The 13211-nt window shown below is 43.4% G+C and overlaps 1 protein-coding gene across 1 annotated transcript in view; it reads left to right on the top strand.

Annotated features, from left to right (window-relative positions):
- Nucleotides 1-12320, top strand: part of LOC107285095 (sorbin and SH3 domain-containing protein 1) — a 76316-nt gene extending 63996 nt beyond the window's left edge. The window contains exons 16-22 of the mRNA XM_029283595.1: nucleotides 68-182; nucleotides 2878-3003; nucleotides 3666-3845; nucleotides 7132-7182; nucleotides 8021-8079; nucleotides 8975-9087; nucleotides 10539-12320. Of these exons, the coding sequence (XP_029139428.1) occupies nucleotides 68-182; nucleotides 2878-3003; nucleotides 3666-3845; nucleotides 7132-7182; nucleotides 8021-8079; nucleotides 8975-9087; nucleotides 10539-10606 (712 nt within the window). The 3' untranslated portion in view covers nucleotides 10607-12320. The remainder of the gene's footprint in view (nucleotides 1-67; nucleotides 183-2877; nucleotides 3004-3665; nucleotides 3846-7131; nucleotides 7183-8020; nucleotides 8080-8974; nucleotides 9088-10538) is intronic.
- The last annotated feature ends 891 nt before the right edge of the window (nucleotides 12321-13211 follow it).

The raw sequence follows: 13211 nt of genomic DNA, 5'->3' as shown, positions 1-13211 counted from the left end.
TTTGAAATTTGATGTCGATGAGATTTTATTAAAATAATTAACCCATGAATTAATATGTTATTGACAGGGAACTCCCGTTACAGAAAGGCGATGTTGTTTACATTTATAAGGAGGTGGATCAGAATTGGTACGAAGGCGAACACCATGGACGAGTGGGTATCTTCCCACAATGTTACATAGAGGTACTGTTCTGTTTATTAAGCTACCCAAGGTGTCAGGACTGGCTGGGCTGACACAAGATCAAAACTGTCGTATCTTCTTCAGATTTTTACATATGCCTTTTGCTTTTGTTTTATAGTTATTTAACCCAACAGAAAAAATCCAAACTAAAAAGACTTCACCACTGCAAATCTTGGAATACGGAAATGCAGTTGCCAAATTCAGTTTCACTGGAGATACCGCTGTGGAAATGTCCTTCAGGAAGGTAGAGAGAGACCAGTCATTGTAAACCATTTTGAAATATTCCTTTCTCATGCAATCTACTGACATCAGTTCAGTTGCAAAGGACAGCAAATGGATGTTCTAAGCAGCGGATTGGAAATTTAAAATGTTAAAAAATATATTTTGCGCGGGGTTTTCTAAAAATGGAAGGTTTGGGGTTAGTTATCACCTAACATGAACTTTGGCCAGTGCAACAGGCGTATTTGTTTACATTTTTATAGGGTTAGTTTTGCATCTAAGTGTCCAAAAATATGCAATTAGGGTTGATGCTAGAGATAGGCAAGAAATTAAAGATATATATTTATTATATATGTAATAATTAGTCTTGAATTATTTTGCCAAAATAGAAAATATATGCATGTCTATCTGTCTTTTTTTATTTTCTATCTTTGTGAACTATACATTGTACTGGAATCTCCGAATAGTTTAGTTTTGAATCAAAAAGCTAAGCCATTTTCTTAGGCATTGTAAATGCAAGCCAGATAATTTAAAAGAGTTTAATAGAAAGGAGACATCAAATCCATTTTAGGACATCAAGTCCTTCAAGCAAACAGCATCCACGAAATACAGCCTTTATATGTAAGTAGCATAAGCAAGTTCTGAACTTAAACCCATGTTTCTTTCTTTCTTTTTTTCCTACAGGGAGAAAGAATCACACTGATTCGACAGGTAGATGAGAACTGGTATGAAGGGAAAATCCTTGGCACCGTTCGCCAAGGCATCTTCCCTGGCTCTTATGTGGACGTAGTTAAGCACCCAGTGCTGAAAGATACATCAGCCTATGCCTACCGACCGCCAAATTGCAGCCTGACTTCTCCACAGGTACCTGTTTGTGCTTTGCAGAACATTGATAGCGTTGTTAGTCTATTTCCTAGGGCAGTGGTGACGAACCTATAGCACGTGTGCCAGAGGTGGCACGCAGAGCCCTCTCTGTGGGCACGCATGCTGTCGCCCCAGCCCCAACTCTCCCTATGGCCCTCTCCTCACCAGCAGCCCCCCCCAGAGGAGAGTCGCCCCCGGGCACGGCCCGCACGGAGCAGCACAGCCAAGGACATGGCAGTTGGGCAGCAGGGACAACACTAAGCCCTCGCGCCCCATCGCACAGCTGATGCTGCATGGCACGGGCCGAGGGCGTGGCCGCCATGGTGCTGCAGGGCCGCCTGGGCAATCTGCTGCGGTGGGCCGTGGATGTGGTAGGTGGCCCTGCGGGCAGGCGGGGTGGGGGTGGGGCAGGGGTGGTGTGGGCGGTTTTTGGGCACTCAGTGTCTAAAAGGTTCGCCATCACTATCCTAGGGCAGGATGCCCATCATTGGGTCAGCCGTGTCTTCTGGAGTGACAAAGAATTTGTGAAGGTTAAAATGTCCCTTAGCAGAATGGAAGTGAGAGATTTCACCCAAAGCCATCTCTGATTATCCACATGGGATGCATAGATTCTCCTGTGGTGGCTGATTCCAGACGCCGATTGTGATTACAATATGGATTCAGTCGTAGCCATGGGAAACAAGAAAACAGGAGTGTTCCTTAACTAGAGCATTTTAGGTTATGCAGGAAGATAGAGAAGCCACCACCTTGCTGTTAACGAGTAAAACTGCTCCTCTAACACGGCAGTGGCTGGTTTATCAAGGGATGAGATGTTTGCTCCTTTACAGTATTCCATTAATGGTTTGGATTAGCCCTGGGTGAGAGGAAGGCCTGCAGGAGTGTTAATGCTAATCAAGTCCCAGGAGAGCAAACATGCTTAAACATACTTCCATTATGAGAAATGCTTGTAAACCCGCTCCAAGACTGGCCCCAAAAGGGCTGACTGAGAAAATTTTGAATTAGGTGCAGCCACCCATGGTGAAGCTCTTAAATTACAACCAGTTTTCATTCTATTCTAAAAAAAGGTTGCCTTAGATGACATTTCTAATATTTCTTAGAGGTTGAAGGGGAACCAAGGTATGGAAAGAGAATAATTACAATTCAGGGAATGAATATAAGCCTCCCCCTCTTCTCTTCTCTTCTCTTCTCTCCTCTTCTCTTCTCTTCTCTCCTCTCCTCTCGTCTCCTCTCCTCTCCTCTCCTCTCCTCTCCTCTCCCCTTTCTCTCTTCTCTTCTCTTCTCTTCTCTTCTCTTCTCTTCTCTTCTCTTCTCTTCTNTTTGAAATTTGATGTCGATGAGATTTTATTAAAATAATTAACCCATGAATTAATATGTTATTGACAGGGAACTCCCGTTACAGAAAGGCGATGTTGTTTACATTTATAAGGAGGTGGATCAGAATTGGTACGAAGGCGAACACCATGGACGAGTGGGTATCTTCCCACAATGTTACATAGAGGTACTGTTCTGTTTATTCAGCTACCCAAGGTGTCAGGACTGGCTGGGCTGACACAAGATCAAAACTGTCGTATCTTCTTCAGATTTTTACATATGCCTTTTGCTTTTGTTTTATAGTTACTTAACCCAACAGAAAAAATCCAAACTAAAAAGACTTCACCACTGCAAATCTTGGAATACGGAAATGCAGTTGCCAAATTCAGTTTCACTGGAGATACCGCTGTGGAAATGTCCTTCAGGAAGGTAGAGAGAGCAGTCATTGTAAACCATTTTGAAACATTCCTTTCTCATGCAATCTACTGACATCAGTTCAGTTGCAAAGGACAGCAAATGGATGTTCTAAGCAGCGGATTGGAAATTTAAAATGTTAAAAAATATATTTTGCGCGGGGTTTTCTAAAAATGGAAGGTTTGGGGTTAGTTATCACCTAACATGAACTTTGTCCAGTGCAACAGGCGTATTTGTTTACATTTCTATAGCGTTAGTTTTGCATCTAAATGTCCAAAAATATGCAATTAGGGTTGATGCTAGAGATAGGCAAGAAATTAAAGGCCAGATATATATTTATTATATATGTAATAATTAGTCTGAATTATTTTGCCAAAATAGAAAATATATGCATGTCTATCTGTCTTTTTTTATTTTCTATCTTTGTGAACTATACATTGTACTGGAATCTCCGAATAGTTTAGTTTTGAATCAAAAAGCTAAGCCATTTTCTTAGGCATTGTAAATGCAAGCCAGATAATTTAAAAGAGTTTAATAGAAAGGAGACATCAAATCCATTTTAGGACATCAAATCCTTCAAGCAAACAGCATCCACGAAATACAGCCTTTATATGTAAGTACCATAAGCAAGTTCTGAACTTAAACCCATGTTTATTTCTTTTTTCTTTTTCCTACAGGGAGAAAGAATCACACTGATTCGACAGGTAGATGAGAACTGGTATGAAGGGAAAATCCTTGGCACCGTTCGCCAAGGCATCTTCCCTGGCTCTTATGTGGACGTAGTTAAGCAACCAGTGCTGAAAGATACATCAGGCTATGCCTACCGACCGCCAAATTGCAGCCTGACTTCTCCACAGGTACCTGTTTGTGCTTTGCAGAACATTGATGGTGTTGTTAGTCTATTTCCTAGGGCAGTGTTGACGAACCTATGGCACGTGTGCCAGAGGTGGCACTGGCACGCAGAGCCCTCTCTGTGGGCACGCATGCTGTCGCCCCAGCCCCAACTCTCCCTATGGCCCTCTCCTCACCAGCAGCCCCCCCCCGAGGAGAGTCGCCCCCGGGCATGGCCCACACAGAGCAGCACAGCCAAGAACATAGCAGTTGGGCAACAGGGACAACACTAAGCCCTCGCGCCCCATCGCACAGCTGATGCTGCATGGCACAGGCCGAGGGCGTGGCCGCCATGGTGCTGCAGGGCCGCCTGGGCAATCTGCTGTGGTGGGCCGTGGATGTGGTAGGTGGCCCTGCGGGCAAGCGGGGTGGGGGGTGGGGCAAGGGTGGTGTGGGCGGTTTTTGGGCACTCAGTGTCTAAAAGGTTCGCCATCACTATCCTAGGGCAGGATGCCCATCATTGGGTCAGCCGTGTCTTCTGGAGTGACAAAGAATTTATGAAGGTTAAAATGTCCCTTAGCAGAATGGAAGTGAGAGATTTCACCCAAAGCCATCTCTGATTATCCACATGGGATGCATAGATTCTCCTACGGTGACTGATTCCAGATGCCGATTGTGATTACAATATGGATTCAGTCGTAGCCATGGGAAACAAGAAAACAGGAATGTTCCTTAACTAGAGCATTTTAGGTTATGCAGGAAGATAGAGAAGCCACCACCTTGCTGTTAACGAGTAAAACTGCTCCTCTAACACGGCAGTGCCTGGTTTATCAAGGGATGAGATGTCTGCTTTTTTACAGTATTCCCCCATGAATGGTTTGGATTAGCCCTGGGTGAGAGGAAGGCCTGCAGGAGTGCTAATGCTAATCAAGTCCCAGGAGAGCAAACATGCTTAAACATACTTCCATTATGAGAAATGCTTGTAAACCCGCTTCAAGACTGGCCCAAAAAGGCCTAAGAAAATTTTGAATTAGGTGCAGCCACCCATGGTGAAGCTCTTAAATTACAACCAGTTTTCATTCTATTCTAAAAAAAGGTTGCCTTAGATGACATTTCTAATATTTCTTAGAGGTGGAAAGGGAACCAAGGTATGGAAAGAGAATAATTACAATTCAGGGAATGAATATAAGCCTCCCCTCTTCTCTTCTCTTCTCTTCTCTTCTCTTCTCTTCTCTCCTCTCCTCTCGTCTCCTCTCCTCTCCTCTCCTCTCCTCTCCTCTCCCCTTTCTCTCTTCTCTTCTCTTCTCTTCTCTTCTCTTCTCTTCTCTTCTCTTCTCTTCTCTTCTCTTCTCTCTCCCTCCCTCCCTCTGTGTGTGTGTGTGTGTGTGTGTGGCCACATTTGTGTGTGGTCTGCCTGGTTTTCTTTTCCAGAAATTGTCCGAAAACTTTAATTTCCCTCTTTTGGGTGTTTTCAGGGCTGGCTTCTGGTTATCCTGGAAGGGATCCCACTGTGGAAAAGTAACACCGTCTCAGGTGGTGGCTTTTCTGTGGAAAAGCCTTCCACAATAAAAAGGAAAGACTTCTTACACCTCTGACCTTTTCAATTTAACTCACTTAAGGTAGTAGTGTCTGAGCAGAAGGCAGCGAATTTAAGGCACGGCTTTGGCTTTTGTGATCAAAAGCTGCAGAAGAAAAGAGATTTCTTTTGACAAGATTGCCCTTTGGTAGCAGCCGTTTGGCTAGGTAGCAAAATAATTGTATTTATTTATTTACATACATTTATATTGCCCATATTACCACACTCCAAGCAGCATATGAAAAGTTGCATAAAAACAGACCATTCAATTAAGCATCTCCCCCAAAACACATAGAAGAAAGGAAATGGCAACAGGTTCAATAGCCTTGTTTCCATAGCCTTGGCAAATACTAGTGAGAAGGGGACAGGCAGGCAGGCACAGCCCCCCCCCCCGGGGGGGGGGAGGCATGTTCAGATAGGCTTAGAGCAGCAGGATGAATTTGCCAACATGTAGAATCATGGTATTAAACATGGGGAAATGGATGGGGACATTTTAAGACACAGGAATGTTCCCAGAAAGCTGGTAGCTAACATGTGGTATGTTGCACAATGAATGTCGAAGGAAACAAAACGGTAGAATCCAAGGGTTAGAAAGGCCCTTGGCTATTTTTTTAGTTCCCTTCGCCCCCTTCCCAGGACAGGAACCTTTTCCAACACCATCTCTGCGCAAGAGTAGCTTGCTCATTGCGGGGTTGAATACAAAGGCAAGCAACCGCTGTGAGAGTTAGCAAGGAAAAACTGAACTGCAAAGAAAATATGCAGGGACGAAGAGTGAATGCACCAAGAGGAAAAAAAAGAGGGCTTGGTTGAAGGGAGATCTTGAGGCAGAGAGCCCTGAGAAGTTTGAAGAGAAAAGGCAGGATGGAAGCAAGAATGGTTTGCAACATTGTAGGGAGTTATCAAGAAGTCTCGTGTTGTGTTTCCTTTTTGTTGCCTCCCGTCTTTTATTCACCCTCCATGGGCATGGGGGAGGTGGAGAGAAGAGGGCACACGGATCCCAATTTCGTGATGCAAATTACACCCCTTTTTATACCACAGGCACTAATGCTTAGTGCTTATCCTTTACCTGCATTGTAACTTGGCTTGCTCTGAAAGTGAAATGCTGGATGGAGATGCATGACGTACAACCCTCCCTCTTTCTCATTAGTTTTCTTATTTGTAGGAATTAATGCCTTGGAATTCCAGTGGCCCAGGAGGACTTTGTCCACGGGCCCCTCCGCAAATAACATTACAATTCACATCCTGTGGATTTTCAAAGGAGGGATGTTTAAATGTATTTTATCTTTAAATTACAAACATTAACTTAGATTCCATAAACTTGACTATGTGGAAGTAGCACTTTTACTTTGTTTTACCTGTGCTCACACACTGAAGGGCCCACTTAACGTTTGCTGATAGGTTATAGGTTGCAAGATGCTTTAAATTTGGGAGTCTGATAAAATTACAGGGATATACATGTTCAATCAATCAATCAATCAATCAGTCAATCAATCAAATGATCCACAGTACCAGCTGGGGTCACAGAGAATAGCAGACATCTTCCTCCTGCTAAGGGACCTCAAATGTTGTATTAAAGTGCCTCTCCTGTCATCCTCCCTCTCCCGCCTCCAGATCTGTTATTTCAATTAACTGTCTAAAGTTGGAAATCTATGTTGTGCTGTTTGTAAGATTTGAATCTATTAATGGTGCCGGTGCTAAAAATTTTCCCTTCTCATGTACTTTTAACAATTAAACAGCCTTCACTGAGGCCAGGACCCGAACTCACAGAATCGGAAAAGAACTATGTGGTAAGGTCACCCCAGAGTCCTGTCTGCAGCCTCATTTGCACATAGTTCCTCTCTGAGCCCTCCACAGTGGCCAGCACTACTGAGCTGAACAAGGGTTTGGGTGTGCGTTTGTCACCCGGTGCACAAGGGTTTCCATGTGTCCAGGTCTTTAGACTGTTTTTACAGCATAAATGCCAAAACACAAATGGCAGTAACAAACAAAAATGGGGAGAAAAATCAACTAGTTGTCCTTATAAGCCCTGCATTTGTAGAAGCCACAGCTGAGGTTTGAGTTTCTTTTCATTTGGTGGCTCAGTGAATGCAGAGTCTCTCCAAGTTGGCTACGAATAAAGAAAAAGCGCAATCTGAGATATATTGCATTGTTAGAAAAATTAAATTGCATGCCAGAGACAAAATTTCATACCCAGATCTGAATTGTTAAATGTGAGGTGCTTTCTGACTAATTGCAATCTCTTTTGCTGCTGTGTTATAAACTTTAAAAACTAAATACTCAATTTTTCTGTATCTTGCCTGTTTTTCTGTGCTTACAACCTGGATTTCTTCTACACATTCCTTCCCGGATTGTATTCTGGATCTACCACTCTTGTTGTCTGCTTGGACATGCTAAATGCTTCCTCTGGACTGTCCCATTTCGTCCTGACCTGCCCACACTTCCTGTTTTCTTCATTCCCACCCGGGATGGCAACTGGGCCCTATCACTATTATCCAGGAAGTTGTTTGCAATGAGATCTTAAACATTGCCGAAAAATCTGTTCATTACTGCAGCACTCTTTCTCAGCCTGTCTTTTGTCATAAGGGGCAGTTTAGTGACAATAAATCATCTTTCATCATTTCTCAGCAACCTCAAATCTTGCCATTAGAAACTGGCCTGGACCGGAATCACGCCACACGAGAAATGTAAGTTTGCCCGTGCTGTAGATTTGGTGGATTACGTTCCTTTTTTTTTTTTAAAGAATAAAGTTCCCGGTCAAGGGATTTGAGGTTATGTTCATTTTAAGATTGCAGTTTTGAGTAATATATTTAGCATCTTGCAGTTCTAGGAAAGTTTTAGAGGAAATTTTATCCGTTTTATCCCAGAAAAACATCCTGCACTTGATGATGTAGCCCAGCGGTTCTCAACCTATGGGTCGTGACCCCATTTGGGGTCAATCGACCATTTCACGGGGGTCGCCAAGCAAGGCTGTCCGCCATTTTTTTTGTCCGCCATTTTTTCCCCCTTTTCCAGCGGGTGCCTTACCTCCCTTGGGCTGGGTCAGCTGGTGGTCGGCCTGCTCCGTCTCTGCCGCTTGCCAGCTATGCCTCAGCCGGCGCAGGGGGCGGAACCACACATGCACGGCGCTCCTGGGCAGGGAAAGTCCTCGACCTACGACCGGTTGGGTAGTCCTCGACTTATGACCGGTTTAGTCCTCGACTTACGACCGGTTTAGTCCTCGACTTACGACCGGTTTAGTCCTCAACTTACGACCGGTTGGGGGGTCGCGGCATTAAAAAGGTTGAGAACCACTGATGTAGCCACTCATAGCTGCTGGCGATGAGTTTGCAGGATCCCCTCTTTTTTGTTGGAGAATCTTAAGACGACATGGAAAAACCACAATCTTGCTGTGAGAGTCACACTGGCAGACCACTATGAATTTTACATAGTCAATGTACATGTAAAAGTTAAAGACCGTTTAGAATAGTTTTTAGTATGTCTTGTGCCCTGTTATCTGTTTTGCTCTGTACCTGAAGAAGCATGGCTGGAAAAAGAAGTTCATGGTGGCCATCTTTTTTCCCCTCTATCATGAACCTTCAGGCTTACCTATCGAGCACTTTACAGCTACGCCCCGCAGAACGATGATGAGCTGGAGTTAAGAGATGGAGATGTCATAGATGTGATGGAAAAGTGTGATGATGGCTGGTTTGTTGGTAAGCAAACTTGCCAGCCTTTGGCTGTGCAGTCCAATCAATATCCAGGAGATATTAAGTGGGATATTAAAAACCACATTGCTGTCTTGGGGAACTACATCATTGTGACAAGAGAGTAAAAAGGGGATCTGCAGAGAGATATTTCAAGGTGAAAGTATGACCCTTACTACAGAATGGACGGGATTAAGTCTTTAGTTAAAATAATTTAAAACATCGTCAGGGACATTTTCTTCAATCTTGATACCTATTTGGCCTGTAGGGGGTCCACAGAGGGGAGGTCAAGAAAGTCAAGATGGTGACCACAACCCTGTGATCTAAGACTTGGCCGCCTTGATATATATTATTTCCTTCCCCTTGAGATAAGCATAGATTCTCAGGAAGTCAACACCCAGGTGGTCCTCAACTGACTACCATAAAGGAGCCTACCCATTGTGGATGGAAGTCTTGATAGCTGTTAAGCAAAGGCCCATGCGACTGTCTTGCCTCATGACACCCCCCCCCCATCCCTGCTCTTCCTGATGTGGTTATTAAATGAACATGGGCCTGGTTAAGCGAGCTCTCGGTTCTAGGCCAAGGACCCTTCCAGCCCTCGGGGTCTCCACAGGCATGGACTGCTTCACATCCCATCAGCCTCATACCCTCCCTCCTCCTCACCCCATGTCACCCATTGCACACTTGAGGTTCCTCAGAATTCAGGGAAGGAGGGCAAGTCGATCCATTTCTGGGCCATATGGTGCAATGGCCTGGAAGCAGCCATTTTATGGGTGGTTGCATGGAATTGGGGGTACTCTGAAAATGGCAGCCACTTCTGGGACTGTGCCCCACAGCCCGGGAATGGAACAGCCTGCCTTGCTTTCCTAATGTGAACTCTGGAGATCTTCAAAAGGTGAGGAAGAAGGTGTGGGACCTGGTGTGGTGGAAGCAGGTCCAAAGGCTGCGGGGACACAAGGGATGGGGCATGGGGGCGCTGTGGCATCCCTGTAGTCCAGGGGTCCTCAACCTTGGCAACTTTAAGACTTTGCTGGCTGAGGAATTCTGGGAGTTGAAGTCCACAAGTCTTAAAGTTGCCACGGTTGAGGACCCCTGCTGTAGTCGGTCTTGGGGATGAATGCCTTTGGGGGCACCGCAGCAGCCATAACTTATTGAACTAAGTCATAAGTAGATTTTGGGAGTTCACTGTAACTAAAGATTAGTTGCAACTAAAGTTAGTTGCATAACTTAGTTATATATTTTTTAATTTCTATTTTTTTTTATTTAAAAAAATTAAAATGGATGAAAGCGTGACCATTTGATTTGGCCCCAAAGCAAACTCATGAAATCATTAGATGTCAATTCAGTGAATCAAGATCACCGATGACAAACAAGCTCAGGCATTACCAAAATAACCTCCCCACTGATCCCACTGTGACCTGCCTTATCTGGATTTTCCCCCGCCTTTTATTCCCCAACAGGCACATCAAGGAGAACCCAACAGTTTGGGACTTTCCCAGGAAACTATGTGAAACTGCTCTCCTTCTAGAAGCAATGGGCAACCGCTTTGTTTCACCCCGGAGGAGGACCTGAGTGTGATCCTTTTTAAAACAATCCTTGGGAAAGAGAAGTTTTTGAACGGGAGTAGTCAAGACAATAGGAGCGTGCACACGGAACGTGGTGAAATGCTGGAGATAGGCTGCAAAGTTCCTGCTTCCTTTGAGCGTGTATGGAGGAGAGGAGACAGGATGATGAGCCGTTATACTCTGCTGTGTTTGTTTCTGTTTTTATTCAGCTACGGGAAAATAACAGAAGGAAACAAAACAGGGTTTCTGTTGGCAAAGGAAGAAAAGGAGGGAGATTGCCCGGAGCAGAGGGTGTAGACTGCTTAAACATCCTGCAGCTTTTGTTTGCTGTTTATAGGAAAGGCCAAGTTGTCACCATTCATGGAGCTCTTCTTCTCCCAAGGCCATAAACCCCAGAAGGAATTGTAGAGGTCTGACCACATTGTTCTAGTGGTTGACAGATTCCAGACCGTACGGCTAGAATAAAGGAAGATGGAATAGATGGCTCCACCATAGTCTATTTGGATTTATTCTGCAAAATATTCCTGAATGTGCCTTTCTAGAACTGATAATATAAGTAATTTCTGGCTGCATCTTTTTTTTTTTAAATAAAACTAGAAATTTGGTCAAACTTATACTGTGCACACTTGTTTGGAAGTAAACCCCATTGAATGGATTGACAGTTTCCCATTGCTGGACTTTATTTCCGTTTTTTTTTAATAGTCATTTTGATTGCGATTTGCATCACGATACACTAAAATAAACATTGCTTCTGCTGTGTGTTTTTTTTTATAGTCAATAGCAAGAGATTCACATTCAGCATACTTTCTTTCTCTTACGCATTAGTCTGCGGAACAGGCATGTTTAGTTTTCTTCATCCCGAGATCAGCCAAAAACATCAACTGAAGTGCTTTAATAACATGATTGTAGATATGTATATTCCCCTTTGTAAAAACATATAAGTCCTATATTGCAAATTGAAATATAAAAAGGAGTCTTTTAAAACGTTTTGAGGAGGACGCTTCCGTTTTATTTATTATCACACTGAATAAATTAGTGCTTGTGCTACAAAATGCTGTTTTTCATCAGAGTTAGCATCCTTGCTTCAATTGCACTAAAATTGGCTTAGTGTGCTAAGCAGCTTTGTGCTCAAAGTTTTTAGAACGCCATCCATTTCTAGCCTTGAAGCAGCTGGTTGAGGCTGAGATCACTTGGGGTGTTTGAGACCACTCAGCCTGGCTGCGGTGGGAAGGTTGTCAGTTCCCAAAATACATATAGATGGCATGGCTAATCACAAAACACCCCTTTACTATAAGGTGAACAAGAGCGTCAAGAGTTGCCAACCATCCTAGTAGGGTGCAAGGACATTGTTCTAGATCAAAATTCCTATTTATTTTATTTAGTAATATATTAAAAAAAAAAAAGAGGCGTAGTCTACCCTGTTTTAAGGGACATTTGAATATTTTTATTTTAGGATTGGCAGTCAAGTTACAGAACTGAATCATTTTATTTTGCAAATATTTTAACAGTATTGGTAAGCATGTAACTATCACGATAGCATTTTAATTATATTTATATTTCTGCAGACATAGTTCTAAGCAAGAAGTTATTGTCTGTTTGTTTTATTTTACAGAGGATTATTTACAGTTAACAAATGGAAATGTTGAAAGCATGTTTCTTTGTGTAAAATATTAAATAAATATTAACCCAACATGAAGTCAGTCGTTTTTCCTTAGATTTTTTTTTTTTTGAGAGAGATTGTCCCAACCTGATAAATATTTCTGAATGTGATTTGGAGGAACCAGCAAGAGTTTAAGTCTCTCTAAAGCAGTGTTTCTCAACCTTGACAATTTTAAGGCATGTGGACTTCAACTCCCAGAATTCCACAGCCAGCAATGCTGGCTGTGGAATTCTGGGAGTTGAAGTCCACATGCCTTAAAATTGTCAAGGTTGAGAAACACTGCTCTAAGAGCAGGGGTCTTTATGATTCGTGGACTTCAACTCCCAGAATTCCTCAGCCAGCATGCCTGGCTGAGGAATTCTGGGAGTTGAAGTCCACAAGTCATAAAAGGGCCAAGTTTGAAGACCCCTGCTCTAAAGCGTACTATGCTGAAGAGGCGAGCAGATTTGTGGGAAGAGAAAATTAAGAAACAAAACAGCCACATTTTTCTTCCGATCAATTATGCCTGCCTTGGGGATTTCCTACATTTTCCCAGGAAGAGTGCAAGAGATGCTGTGCAGTTGGGGTGAATGTGCAAGATTGGGGGTGCCTTTCTGGTATTCTGATGGTGGTGGGTTACTCCTATTATGTCCCAAAGGTCATATCCTGCTTCCCTGGGGCTGTGGCTGATGACTGTTGGATTTTTTCTGGTGTGAGGGATTGTTGATTCTAGGGATCTTTTTTTCCAATCCCAGCTTCCTGACTCCAGTCTTTCTGACAAGATTATCACATCTGCATTTTTGCAGATGTGGTTTCTGTTTGGGGCAGAGAGCCGGGGGGGTGGGGGAATTGGTTTCTGCCTTTAAAATCCTTTGGGGAAAAATATTCTGCCTTTTTAATATTTCCCAAAATATTTCTTTCTCTGGATT

The sequence above is a fragment of the Protobothrops mucrosquamatus genome, unplaced genomic scaffold, assembly GCF_001527695.2.
Source record: "Protobothrops mucrosquamatus isolate PMUCROS unplaced genomic scaffold, P.Mucros_1.0 scaffold146, whole genome shotgun sequence".
Taxonomy (NCBI): domain Eukaryota; kingdom Metazoa; phylum Chordata; class Lepidosauria; order Squamata; family Viperidae; genus Protobothrops; species Protobothrops mucrosquamatus.
The sequence above is the reverse complement of the archived record's forward strand: the minus strand, read 5'-3'. Positions and strand labels throughout refer to the sequence as shown.